Raw genomic sequence first — 15,120 nt, forward strand, 5'->3', positions numbered from 1 at the left:
TGTTCACTCCTTGTGTGGTTAATAGTTATGTTTTCTGATATTCAGATGTACTGTATATATACAGATGCATAGACATACTATATACATACATCTATATATACAGTACATCTATATATATAAATATACATGCAAACAAAAATACAAAATACAAAGATGCTTTTGGTTTTGCATTGGGTTTTTTACGTGTTCAAATATTTTTTTTGATTTCTGGAAACTGAACTCATCTCTGAAATTTTCTTGGCAATGCTTTTCAGAAGTGCTATGCCCTTGCATCTTACTTAGGGCTGAGAGAGTTACTGGCTCAAGATCACTTCGCTGGCTTAGTGCCTAAAGTGGGACTAGAACTCATGCATTCCTGGCTTCTAGCTACTTAACCACTATACCCAACTGATTCTCGTGTAAATTTATTAGCTTTATCTTAATTTGTTAGCATTTTCTTAGTCAATTACATTGTCTAAGTTATAACTTACACAATTTTTATTACAAGAAGCTTGATTCTGAGGCTTACTTCCTTATACAACCTTCAAATATTATATTTATTAAGATTTAAAGAACTGACTATTCCTTATTAACATAAAAAATAGATATCAGCTGAGGCAATGCTGCTTTGAAGTTCTAGTATAAGAAATGAGTAAAAAATACAGCCATGGAACTTATCAAACATCAAAGGAAAATGTTTAAGTTGGTCTTTTTTTTATTTTTAACCTTTAGTTGAAATACTACATTGGATTTTCTTGGCTTGCATTGGAGCCAAGGAGCACACTTGAAAACTACTTCAAATTCAAATCAATATTTTAAAATATTTGCATCCTTATTTTCATTTTTAAATATACCATTCTATTCTTGCCTTATTATTTATAATTCAAAGACACTCTGTTATGTTATCTATTTGGAAAGTATATATATTAACCGCACATTTGTTTTCTGAGATAAGTACAGAGTAATTTTCATTTTTTAATTGCTTCTATTAGCAAATGACTCAGTCCGTGCCTGTAACTTTATGCTGGCACTTAGCAGACATTCACTAAGCATATTCAGAAACTAAAGTTGCATTAAACAATTACCCATCTGTTAATAGCCGATGTAGTTGATTTGCTGTGGTGTAAGCTAATCTACTCATGTATATGAAACAAATGCTTTATTTATATCATAGATAGTGCTATATTCTTGAAGCAGTAGCCAAGATGACAAATGGCTCCTTGACAGACAAATTAACTCACAGAAATAACATTAGAAAATATTAGTGCAATATAAATTATTATAAAGTACTTTTAAATCCCATGAAGGAAAACTATGATATAATATTAATGTGAAATACAAAAGCAGAGCACTTCCACCCTGTATACTATACCAGCCTTGAAAATATAAAACTTTTAAAACTTTTTTTCACAGTAATGCATTTGCGTTTGGACAGTCTGAAAGAAAATAATATCTTCTACTTTAATGACAATTGTACAAGTTGGGCATTTTTGTGTGTATGAGAGATTCAGATTCAACCCAAGTCCTTTTCCTATCTTCAAATGATCATTATATCACTTCATGATGTAGTCATGGTTTATTTCTCTACACCTTATCATTCATTGCAAACGATCAGATCCTGAGTCTTATCCAGAGAAGATGTGTGGAGGCATACCTATGGCTACCAATCTGGATCATGAAATTAAGATTACTATTATTATAAGGTTATTTTATCATTTATTTATTGAACACATTTATGTAGCCACCCAACCTGCACAGGTAACCCCAGGCAGCTCACAATTTTTAAAAAAATATATATTATATAATAAAATTCATAAAACCCCACCTTACCCCTCAAGGAAGCAACAACACAGTCAGTTGGTTGGCTCTGTTTCCACTTGTGGTTCCCAGGTCCACTGACAAAACCACATCTTTAGGGCCTTTCAGGAAAGCAGCAAGTTGGGAACCAACCATGAGTCAGGGAGAATGGTGTTTCATAAAAAAGGGCCCATGATCAAGAAGGCCGTTTTTCATGCTCCTACTCAATGACACCCCCTAACTGATGGGACTTGATGGGCTGGACTGATGTAATAGGAAGAGACACTAAGCCTTTTCCTTTTTTTTTTTTTTTTTTGTGGGTTGCCACATTTTTGCAGCCCAATGTATGATAGGTCTAATATAGCACACTCCATTATGAGTTGCTACTTGCTGCCCTTTAGTGTGTGTCATTACTATCAGGCTTAGAATGTTTAATAGTGGGCCATGTATTGTAGATATGGATTGATTGATTGAGTGAGTGACTGAGTGAATCTGTTTTAGGCTTAAACTTTAGTCCCATTATCATACAGCCGGAACTAATCTTGGGTAAAAAAACAGACTGCACTATTTTAGTATGTATTCAATTTGTGGATACAAAGTGGAGAGGCCAGTCAGCTCAGAAACTCAGCATTTACATCTCATTTTTTTTTCTTCCAGTACAGAAACAGTTTGTGCACAACCCATGCAGTTTATTCTTTGGGACCATTTGTGAATTTATTTTTTAAAAGTACATTCCTTTTAAAAAGTGTACAAAGCCATAACTTTTTACAGGTAGATACATATGCCCAAATATTTTCTACGGAAATAGCAAGTCTAAATAACTCTTTGTACTTTTTCTTGAATTAACCCTTCACTTAAAAAAAATCTTGGTTATAAGGGTATAATATTTATTAAAAAGCCAATTGACCTGAGTTCTAATAGTAGTATTTGGGGCCAGTGCAACATTTTAAAATATTTGATAAAGCAATTCAACCCACTTGAGGATTTCTGCAAACATTGTTTCTAAGAAATATTTGCTTAAAAAAGAGACTAAACCAGCTGATGTAAATCTTTTCCCCTGTTGGAAAAACAGGCTTATTGCACTGTGAAAGTCAATCTGTTTATCACAGCATCACAGATGAAATTAATGTATAAGGCAGCTCTAAGTCAGTATACTGACTAGTATTTATAACAGTTTTCTGCCCTTTGTTCCTTGATACGGTTTCAAGGATCAGAGAAGGATCTTCATGGTATACACAGAAGAATGAAAGTCATACTATGTGTTATAGGCCGGACCAGTAATTTTTGTCTTCCTCTTTCTATGTGCTAGATAAAACACTCTTGCTTCTTACATTGTTCTAAAAACCAGAATATGTGTTTAAAGAAACAATAAGACATAGTTCATGAAACATTCCCTTAATAGACATGGAAAAATGCCATCCAGAATCGATTCATAGTTTTTGTCCAAATTGGGCATTTTAGTTTAGCAATTTACAGTCACAATGTTCTTTCCTAATACACAAAGTAAACTAGTATTTTTTTACAAAGAGTGTAGGAGTTCATGACTATGGTTAAAGATATAGTCTCTCTCTCTCTCCTTTCACATCCATTGTACAAATAGATTCCATAAATTCAAAATCATGTTGAGTTAATTAAGCATCAAAGAAGTCTTGTGCATAAGTTATCTTTTCCAAGAACTTTTTTGTACTAATTTCAGAATATTACAAGTAACTATCTTCAGATACAGTCTCTATATATTCTATAGTTTCATATGTTTCTTGAAATCACTCTCTAATAATTGCCTAAATTGACATTGCAATTGGCATTTGCAATGATAGCAAATAATTAGTAGTTCAGATCTTAAAAGTATCCAGTAGTTTAAAATGTACAAAAACAACTCAGTTTCTCTTAAGTTTCTGGTTCAATTGAGAATGGTTCAGTTCCACAGAATTTGGACCATTGGATGACTTGGGATCTTTTTCATAGCATTACCAAATTTAGCAGAAAGTTACCAGCTTCCAGTGCAAGTATCTTGCATTTTTTAGAGTAGTCCTTATGGAATGGGAACAGCCTCTTGCAAGACAATGCAGTGTCTTATATTCCAAAATCCTAGACATGGAAGGACTCCTAGAATTATTGTCTTACTGAACTCCTTTTGCCCACTTCCTTAAACAAAACTTTACTGCAGAACCTTCAGCAAAATAGCATGAGTTTCATAACAATTACATCATCTTTTATTTGTCCAGTCTCTGTACAACTATTGACCTTCATGTCTGGCCCTAAGAAATATTAGTGTCTTCACTAGTTTGCTTTGGCAAGTAGGGAAAAAATGGGCTGTGTATCTTCTATCTCTTGATACACCACAGCCCAAACTGTTTCATTATCTTCCCCCAGTGGCCTCATATACATGTTGAAAGGAAGGATGACAGAATGAAACCTTGTGGAATTCCGCATGAAAGAGAGCCCACGAGGCAGCTCAGCAATTGCCCAATATCATCCTCTGAGATCTCTCTGAGAGGGAAGAATGGAACCACACAAGTGCAATCCCATCAACCCCAACCTAGATCCACAGGTGAGTCAGCAAAACTCAAAGGTCTTCACTTCAGTTGATCGTTAGTAATCACTGACAAACCTTTGTTCATTAGTTAGTAGCAACCTAATGTTGGCATTAGATAAGACTTCACTTATCCCCAGAGCATTCTTGCCATGATTATCCTCAACTTAATATACTCTTGGTGAAAGAAAGGTGAAGGTTAGAAATCAGCAGACCTGAAAGTTCATATTAAGAGATATCTAGGCCTTATTTTAAAAGGTAAAGGTTCCCCTCGCACGTATGTGCTAGTCATTCCCAACTCTATGGGGTAGTGCTCATCACCGCTTCAAAGCCGAAGAGCCAGCGCTGTCCAAAGACACCTCTGTGGTAATGTGGCCAGCATGACTAAATGATGAAGGCTCAGGGAACGCTGTTACCTTCCCACCAAAGATGGTCCCTATTTTTCTACTTGCATTTTTTACATGCTTTCAAACTGCTAGGTTGGCAGAACCTGGGACAAGTAATGGGAGCTCACTCCGTTACACAGCGCTAGAGATTCGAACTGCCGAACGGCCAACCTTTGTGATTGACAAACTCAGCATCTTAGCCACTGAGCCACTGCGTCCCTTATTTTACTATCTTCCAATTAAGAGTATGTAATATTCTATTTTCTTCAGGAGAACATTGTGGGTATTTCTAACAGGAAGATCCTTCTATTACTTACTGCACAAACTAGTGACAGACTGGTAGAATAATTCAAGTTTATCAATAGGAAAGCCAATGGAAAAAAAATCTCTTCAGTCTTCTTAGAAAGAATCTCTACAGTTTCTAAGACTGCCAGTCATCCACAGCCTTAAAATCTTGTATTACTTGAAGAAGACTCTTTTTTTTTATTCTTGGCAAATTCTGGATCGGGAGATTAATTAATCTCTTGGGTTATTTGATAAAGAAGTGAAGACAAAAGTTTTCAATGTCTTTTCACAAGTGATTTGTGCCATTGACCTCCAAACTGAATGGTTCATAGAGTTAAAATAGAAAATGATGCCGCTATCTGGTTTTAAAATTATATGAGTTAGGTGAATTATAAGATGTGAGTTATCTAGGCTTACTTGTTTTGCTTCTCAGATTTACTATTTTAATAATTTTGAGATAAACTAGTCCTTAAACATTGCCATATACAATGTAGATCACAGGGAAAAAATCATCTAAAAATCAGTGGTCATCAAGAAAGCGTATATCATCTGATACCCATCTAAAATTGAAATAAATATTGGAAAAAATGTTTTACAATGCATTATTCATTTGAACAATTTAGCAATACACATTTTATATACTTTATCTACTTTGGGGAGCTCACATTTCTCACTTGGCTTTAATGATCTGGATTGTCAACTCCTAATATCCTCATTATTTGATATTCTGGGCATAATGCTGATCAGAAGCTTATTAGGGAAAAAAGGCTAAGGGAAATTTGGCAACTCTCAAAGCAAACAAACATGAAAAGCACTTTGAAGCAGATATCTTAATAGATGGTAGAACACTGAACCTCACATCAGGTATACGTAAATGGCAAAGTTTTTTAAAAAAAAAACAAGATTTCAAATACTGTCTGCTGTGCAAAGTTGGAAGTAATACATTTCTGAGTAAAGTTTCTAGATTCCTACTAAATTTTGAGAGTCAATTTTGTATGAACTTCCTTAAAGTAGTTCACTTTACTTAAAGTAAAGAGATTAGTGTTGAGCACAGGAAAAACTGGAATATGTTTGTTTAAGAAAACTAGAAGGGAAACAATGGCAGACCCGTTCAAAAATTAAAACAAGAAAAAGGGAAGTTACAACATAGGTATTCTTTCTCTTCTCCAATATTATTTATATATCAAATAATTACAAAACATGTTATCTTCCTGTCAATATAAATGAGCCAATAAAGAAACTCTTGGAGTACATAAGTGATTTGATATATACATAAGAATAGGCGTATATGTATTTAATTAATTTCAGTTACTGAGTCTCAAATTTGTTTGGTGTTGTTGATTTGAAAAAAGCCACTACAGATTTATGTATATCACATACAGGTAGCAGAGACTATTACTATTATGTGGGTGGAGACACTTGATATTGCATGGAACTGGAAAACCACGTGGTTACCAAAGGTGAGAGGCACCTAGCAAGATGTCTCCAGCAGGCCTAGTTCTTCCTGGAAAGGCCCATGGAGCTGTTAGGAATGAGAGAAAGAGAATCTTAAAGAAATGTGCATCATCTAATAAAAACCAAACTATCCTCCTATCTTTTAACCTTTCATCAGTCAAATAATGTTTTAGAATATTTTAGATTCTATTGTATGATAATTACTGCACTTCCATATTGTAAAACAAACGCTGCAAAGAATTTATTCAACACATATAATATCTTTGCAAGAAAACATTTAATAAAGAAAACACATTTATTTATTTATTAAATTTATATGCTACCCATCTCACTGAGAGGCGAGTCTAGGTAGCTTACAAATAAGTAGAATAAACAGAGTTGGAAGGGACCAGATTTGTAGGTCTTCTAGTCCAATCCTCTGCTCAGGCAGGAAACTCTATACCATTTCAGGCAAATGGTTGTCCAATCTCTTCTTAAAAACTTCTAGTATTTGGAGGCAAGCCGTTCCACTTTTGATTAATTGTTCTCACTATCAGTCAACTTCTTCTTAGTTCTAGGTTGCTTCTCTCCTTGATTAGTTTCCATTTATTGCTTCTTGTCCTGCCTTCAGGTGCTTTGGAGAATAGGATGACCCCTTAGATATTGGAACACTACTTATCATGTCACCCCTGGTCCTTCTTTTCATTAAGCTAGAGTAAGTAAAGTAAGTAACAAGATAAAATAATAAATACTAGCATTACAATTGACTTAAAAGGAACAAGGATGATAAGGAAAGGAGCAAGATACACATGAGGTGGATGTGGAGTCTTATCTCAGTCCTTTAACCACTTTCAGATCAAACAAGATCTCCAGAGCGTAGGAGCCACAGCAGAAAATGTACTCCTCATCCCAGCCAGAATTCCCTGATTGACAGGATTCACAGCATGCCCCTACTGCTGGCACAGGGAAAGAGGTGGGCCAATGCCATGGGGTGATCCTAATACTTGATCTCCTATGTCACCATGTATGTAGATCAATGGTGGGTTGCAGGCAGTACCCCCGGTACAGATGTACCGGAGCCTGCCCGGAACACTGGGTACCATTCCAGTACGGTGCTCCGGAGGGCCCACCTGCCCACCCAAGCTCTTTACCTGTCCTTTAAGCCTTTGGCGCTCCTGCACACATGCATGGCACATACAGTGCCTGCACGATGCTCCGCCAAGCAGCTGAAGCATCGCAGAGGCTTTTGGAGTCGTCACAGGCAGGTACGATGCATGCTCGCGCCACACATGTCCATGTGGGTGACGCCGTACCCATTCCAACCATACTGGTTGGAACGGGATCTGGAACTCACCACTGATGTAGATCCAAGCAGGGAGAGAGTGTCAGAAATAAAAAAAAATAGAAATAAACCAATACTGACAGAAAAACTTCAGCTTTTCCTTCTCTGTTGTTTTCTCAGTCTAATATATCTTCCTAAACTGTTATTTTCCTGTTGAAGAAGGACTGTCTATCTGTCAATCTATCCATGCATATGTCTGTCTGTTTGTCAGTCTCTTTGTCATATAAATCCATACAAAATAAAAATGGGAAGGGGAAATAGTGAAGAGCTTCGAAATCTACAGCATATTCTTTACTTGAGTCACACCTGGCTACTTTGAATTAAAAATACAAGTGGGAAAACTGGTCACAGAACATTTTAATTCTGTAAGCCTATTGCTCTGAAGAGTGGCAAAATATTCATTTTATGCATGGGGTTCCTTCACTCTGTTCTTCAGGAATAGCTTATCAAGATATAGGTTCACTGTATACAAAAGTCTGAAGATAAAAAAAAGACTCTAATTTGACATCTGGGAAAGTTTGAACAAAACTAGTTGGGAAAAAAAGTCTATACAATCTACACATAGCTCTCCAACTCAAAATAGATACTTCAGGTACCTGTGCTACATATTGCTATTTCCTTGAATACAATAGGTACCAGAAGTAAGTAGTGGTTCCAATGTAGAATGCTATTCTCTCTCTTCCTCCCTCCGTCCCTCCCTCCCTCCTCTCCCACACTCCCACAGGGCTGGGTTCCTGCCAGTTTTAACCTCTTCTATAGAAGAGGTTCCACAAATCTACAGTGCCGTTTAGAACCGGTTCCAGCTCCCTCCCCGCCCATCCACACATCATCAAGATGAAGAGCAAAAGGAGGAATTCTGGGAGTTGAAGTCCACAAGTCTTAAAGCTGTTAGGTTTGAACACCCCTGGGTTTTTTTTCTAAAGGGTTAGCGGTGCAAGGGTCTTGTAACTTGACAGGTTTAAGACTTGCACACTTCAATGCCAGAGTTCCTGAGCCAACATTTTGGTTGCTAACCAAGAGCATTGTTAAGTGAGATTTCTCACATTTTACAAGTTGGCCACACCCACCCAGTCACATGACTGCCAAGTCACTTCCACTCGGTCACATGGCTGGCAAGCCACTTCCACAAAGCAGGCCACACCTACAGAAGAGGTTCTAAAATAATTTGAAACCCACCACTTCCCTATACACATATGAGAGGAAGAGAGAGCACAACAGCTCCATAGTTGTTTGTATTGGGTTACAATTGGCTCATTGTAACCATTACGATTGAGGATTGGATGATCACAGGAAGCTGTTCTGTGTCTTAAATTAATCAGGCCCTAATGAATTTTGGTTTGGGGAATCCAGTGCGAAGTGTAGAGGACTGTATGATAAAACAGCAGAAATACCTACAGAAAAAAATTGCATATCTTGTGATCATAAAACTCTTTGGATTTGATCTGAAATGGTACTTTTAGTTGTAAGCCAATATATGTGCCTATGTAGGTATACGTATAATGACTACTGTTCCAACAATAAAGGATGTATGAAGATATATTTTCAAATGTTGGCTTTTTCTCCTTTTGGGTTTACTAAAATTCAACCAAAATGATCAAATCACCAGAAGTAACAAATCTATTATAAGTGCTATATACTTGGTTGTGTTGAAACAAGATAGAAACCTACACCTGAAACCTGACAAAAATGAAGCCACATTGACAGATTTTCTTTTTCTGATGATCTACTGTTAATCATACAAAACCTGAGTTTGGTTTATGATAACCTTGGTAGTGTCAACTCGCGAAGTCTGACAGGTAGTAGATATAGTCTGTAGCCTCGATTATGCAACTCCCTCTGGTTTTTAAGGTGATTTGTCTTATTAAACTTGATTGAAACTTGATCAAAAAAACAAAAGTCCAAGACTTTCTTCAACTTTACAATGTACTTCAAGGGGGAGCATCAAACAATGCATTGAAAGGATGAGCAAGCTTTTTGTTTTTTTCACAAAAGCTCTTTTGTTTGCAAACTCATTGTGGAAAAAGCATTTGGAATTCCTATGCCATTGTATACTTACATTCCTGACAGGATTACGCAGAACAAGAGGACACAGTTTTATTTCTTTTGATTTGCTACGCAACAGAATAATTTAGGTGTCAATTGTTTCTGATTGTATTCCAAAAGTGTTTTAAGTAGTACACACCTGTTTGTTTGTTTGTTTTATTGGATTTATATGCCGCCCTTCTCCCAAAGGACTAAGCGTGGCGTACAACATTAAAAAATACACATCCCGAAAGTTAAAAAGAAATTAAATACATATCCAAAAAACAAACCCAATTTATAGGACAATACATTTTTAAAAATGAGATAAAATTAACAGGCCAGGCCGGCTTGCTGGAAAAGCCAACATTTTAGGACGCGTCGGAAGGACCGGAGGTCAGGGATTATGCGAAGCTCCGGGGGCAGCTCATTCCAGAGGGAAGGCGCTCCCACAGAGAAGGCTCTCCCCCTGGGGGTCACCAGCCAACACTGTCTGGCCGAAGGCACCCTGAGGAGGCCAACTCTGTGGGATCGTACTGGACGGTGGGAGGCTACCGGTGGCAGTAGGTGGTCTCGCAGTTACCCTGGCCTAAGCCATGGAGCGCTTTAAAGGTCATAATTAATACCTTGAATCGCACCCGGAAAACAACCGGCAACCAGTGCAGGCCGCTTAAAAGGGGTGTAACATAGGAGCACCTAGGTAGCCCCATGATAACCCGCTCGGCCGCATTCTGGATCAGCTGAAGCCTCCGGGTGCTCTTCAAGGGCAGCCCCATGTAGAGAGTGTTGCACACCTGAAAGTATGCTGAGCATAATGCTCTTAAACCATTTGGTTTCCAGTTTTCTTGTTGCTCCCTTGGTGAGAATGACAATAAGGTTCCTGTTGTCTATGGAGATTCTCAGGTCATCCAGGTCATAGCTGTCTCAAAGATGCTTTTTCAAAAGGCAACTGGACTATGTTTTTTTTTCCCTTGAGGAAGAGGATGTTTCATTTCTCATCCAAGAAGTGATTGAGCTTCTTGGATGAGAAGCAAAACACCTTTTTCCTCAAGGAAAAAGCAGCGTTGCGACAAGTCCTTGTTGATTTTACATCTAAGGAGGGGTCATTGGTGTTCTTTGAAACATCTGCAAGAAAACAGTCAACCCTTTCAAACCTCAACTACAAATATTCTCCTTTATTGGTCTAGGTGTAATTTATACATGAGTGAGTGATTGCTAAACTCCAGGGTACATATCAAAGAAAAGTAAATATTTTAAAACAGATGAATGCAATATAAAAACCTGTTTCATTTTGTCATTATTTTAACTTTCCTTGGGTATAGCTTTCAACTTTTTGGTCTCTTTTGTTGATATCTGATTATTCAGTATTATAAATTTAACTTAGCACCATTTAATGCAAAAGCAATATTTAAAGTAGACATTCATTCAGAATAAATAGGCATTATTTTGAAGATTCAGAATATCATGATCTGAAGGCCTTTGCTAGCAGCCACTAGGTATTTGACTGCACGTTTATCCTGAGAATACCTGTGGCCATGTATGTTCATTAGCTGATGACTTTTGGAATATCCATTGATGGTTTCCATTTGTGCAACAGTAATCATTGATGCAGGGGGTTTCAGCGGGATGCAAAAGAAGATCTTTTCATTTCAGCTACATCACTTTCCATGTGTGCAATTATCAGCTGTGATTCATCCAATCACTACTTCATTAAACCACTAAGCAATATACAGTACATGGGATCAACGCTTTACATGTAATGTACATCATTAGAACCTACTTAGAAAATAAAATGTTTTCAGAAAGTCAAACAGCTTGGTGGCAGTTTAACCATACGAGATGCATATTTAAAATATAATAATGTTGCTAGGAGATTTTAGCAGAAGCACAACATATATTTAAGGGTTGGGAGGACTGAGCAATCAGGAGATTTATAATTCCAGGTAAGAAATGACTCAAAATTTGCAATGTTGCCAATAAGGAGTATTAGATTTGGGAGCAGATTTTTTTTATTAATCTTTTTCACTTACCAGGTTGGCCTAAGCTTCAGCTAGAAATTGAAAATAAATGACTTGATTAATAACATCAAATGATTAATTAATCTATGTGCTACTGTAATAACAGCAATAATAATTTTATGATTTTCTATTTTCTTCTTTTTATCCCCCCCCCCCCCCATACTTCTCCTATAGAGGTCCTTTTGTAGTGCCATGGTAGAGGAGCTGAGAATGTCCTTGAAATGTCAGCGTCGGTTAAAACACAAACCACAGGCTCCTGTAATTGTGAAGACAGAAGAGGTTATCAACATGCACACATTTAATGACAGAAGGTTGCCAGGAAAAGAAACTATGGCATAGAGCTGGGAGACCACCCAACCCCAAGCACAAACTGTTGTTTTTTCCCCCTTTCCTTTCCTTTCCTCCCCCTACCCCCAAACCAACGTTTGCGAGAATGTTTCCTGTGGAAATATGCAACCTGTGCAAAATAAAATGAGTTACCTCATGCCGCTGTGTCTATGAACTAGAGACTCTGAGATCTAAGCAGTTGCAAAGGCCAGACTCGAATCACAAGCATCACAGAGCAACCGTGTTTGTCAGGGGAGGGAGGGGTCGGGGTGTTGGCATTCCACCGTTTGTCATGGGGTCCACCTTTCTGTAACAAGCAAAAGTCCTATGGGAATTTTCTGGAGTCACAGTGAGAAATGGCAGGTTTCTTTTTGAAGTGCATCATTTGCCAGGGACTGGAGAAGCAATCAAACAGCTTCAAGAAAGTAACTACTGTACCAGAGGAGTTTCTGAAAAATAATAGCTCAAAACTCTATTCACAGGAAAAAAAAAAAAACCTAATTCTGTTTTGTACTCTTGAGCATAGAAGATCTTGTAATTGCTGACCAAAGTCAATATGGACCTGCCAGCTGATAGGAGCTAATACAGAGGGAAAAAGGAAACCATAAATAGAAGAATGAAAAGAGAAGTGTTACTTGCAATTTTTGTTTCTCTCGCTGTGTCATTCACCTGAATAAAGATAAAAACCTATGCCAATAGAAAATCACATTCATCTGTGTTGGAGCTTGGAGAGAACCCAAAGGAGGTGGGCCATATTTTAAATAAGAAAAAAAAATGTTTTCCCTCAGTTTCTTTTCTTAAAGATGATGTTCCTTATGATGCCTAACTATAAGCAATTCTGTCATTGTTTAACTGTGAAGCAAAGTACACATTTGATATAGCAGAAGAGTGTAATTTGTAGCCCTGAAGGGGGTCTGGAAAACTCTTGTTCCTGCTTCAAAATGAACTCAAGGGACCCTGTGGAGTTCTCACAAGTAGCTATAGACGGGCCACCTAACCAGCAGGGAAAGTGGAGAACTTAAAAACTGGACTGCATTTCTCAACACAATCAATGGTGTTTAAATGAGCAACATTCTTGAGCCTTTTTTTCCCTCATCCAAAAACAAGAGGGAAAAGAATGTTCAGATTTATTTGTGGAAATGCAAGATTTCTATGAAAATAGTTTTTTGTATGGAAATTTTTTGTAATACTTTTTAAAGCAACAATCAAAAGAACCTGCGTTTCAATCCCGGTCAGGGGTGTGGTGCGAGGAGTGGCTGGTAGTGCGTGTGCACCACCAACGTTTGGTGAAAACTATTTTTATCGTGGAAAAAAAAATGGGGAAATCTTAGAAATATTTTCAAGTTAGATAATATAATATCTAGGTGCACTACCAATACTGCTTATAATACCACACCCTTGGTTTTCACTAGCCTGATATTATGCTGTAATGAACCAATGTGTGTAAATTATGAAAGACACAGACCTCTTGACTACATTGTGATAACAGTTGAAGTACACACAGTTTGCTGTTTGAATCCAATGCACAAACATTAAAAAAGAAACAATGATCACGACACATACATAAAGAAAATTGTCCGTTTTCAATTGTTTTCTGGGAAGGGTGGGTTGGGAATTTCAATGTGATTTGAACAAGATGCGTATAGGACTGTTAGAACATCTAATATTAAGATCTAGTTCTGCACTCATCGCCCTCCTGAGTTTGCATCTGAAATGTATTTCAAGACTAGGCCCACTCCATCTCACTGGCTACTATTCCTTTCAGTTAGTTGTTAATTGTTGGGCATTGTCTAAAGGGGATCCCTTCTGTGCCAGATCTCTGAGAATGGATAACAGTTGCAGAATGTGTTGGTGTGCAACTTTTATTATTTTCAGCAAAATCGATACAGAAGAACCATCTGCTGATTGCTTCTTCCTGCCTTCCGAGGCCCTGGGTAAGGAGCCCTGTGTGAGTGATATATTTTTAAAAAAAATCACTGGTGTTTCAAATACCTTTCTGGTGCTCAAAACAGATGTGATACCATCTTAATGATTTTAACATAGTCTTACTGTAAATTTGTATCCTGAAAATGTATAATGTAGGGACACTTGACTATAGCCACAGTTTATAAATATAGCTTTTTATGCCAAACAAATCACTTATTTCTTTTCTTCTTTTATTTTTAATAAACAGAATCCAAACATTATTTTGTAGAAACAATGAGTCATCTGTAGATAATGAACATACTATTTGTATATTCAAGGCACAAATGTTCATTAAAAAAACTTGCACTTTTTTTTAAATAAAAAAGTCCCTTATAAAGTGTTGCATGTGCCTATAGGCAAACCAACTCTTGCAATGCATGAAAACAATTTCCCTTTCCATTATGGTGATTGCTGCTTGTATGGATCTCACAGCACATGGAGGGGCCTATACTCCAATATTCCTTGGTTCTTATTCTCTCTGAAAACAAGGCAAGGTGTGACTCATTGTGAGATGACTCAAATGGTGAGACCCATTTGCACTGGGATTTGGATGTGGGCTGTGACTGTAATTCCCAGATGTTACAGTAAGTATTTACTTATTGTAAATGTTAGACGTTCTGCTTGGGTGGGTAAATAGTTAAAGAAGTTCAGTCCATGGCATGACTCACAGATGCCTCAAACAGGTTAGAGTTCCTCCTTGTTTCAGCAAAAGAATGCTATTCTCAGTGTCCCAAAGTGCCACAGGGGCAGTGTCATCATAGAAGGTCACTTGTCAGTATCATATAGGGAATAGTAACTACAGTTTAACTGATTTCTTCTAGTTTCCAAAAGAAAATCCTCTTGCATAATAGAGCTTGTCTATAATTGCAATATGTTTCATGCATGCAACTGCTTTGCTAAAGTGAAGTTCAATATGGATAAATTACATTGTGCAAAAGTCATACTACTGATTTTGAAACACTTGGGAAACAAAAGCTTGTTATGAATTGGAACCTATGTGCCTTGTTCTGCATGTTTTCTTTGATAAAAAGAAAG

General features: G+C 37.2%; 1 protein-coding gene across 3 annotated transcripts in view; it reads left to right on the forward strand.

Annotated features, from left to right (window-relative positions):
- Nucleotides 1-14,377, forward strand: part of GRIK2 (glutamate ionotropic receptor kainate type subunit 2) — a 548,779-nt gene extending 534,402 nt beyond the window's left edge. For 2 of the 3 annotated variants that reach the window (XM_081945732.1, XM_081945731.1), the window contains 2 exons: nucleotides 4,150-4,327; nucleotides 11,968-12,117. In XM_081945732.1, the coding sequence (XP_081801858.1) occupies nucleotides 4,150-4,327; nucleotides 11,968-11,981 (192 nt within the window). In that variant the 3' untranslated portion in view covers nucleotides 11,982-12,117. Of the gene's footprint in view, nucleotides 1-4,149; nucleotides 4,328-11,967 lie in introns of all 3 variants that reach the window. The other variant, XM_081945733.1, reaches the window with a different exon arrangement.
- The last annotated feature ends 743 nt before the right edge of the window (nucleotides 14,378-15,120 follow it).

Source organism: Natrix helvetica (assembly GCF_964273705.1).
Source record: "Natrix helvetica genome assembly, chromosome: 2".
In the NCBI taxonomy this organism is placed as follows: domain Eukaryota; kingdom Metazoa; phylum Chordata; class Lepidosauria; order Squamata; family Natricidae; genus Natrix; species Natrix helvetica.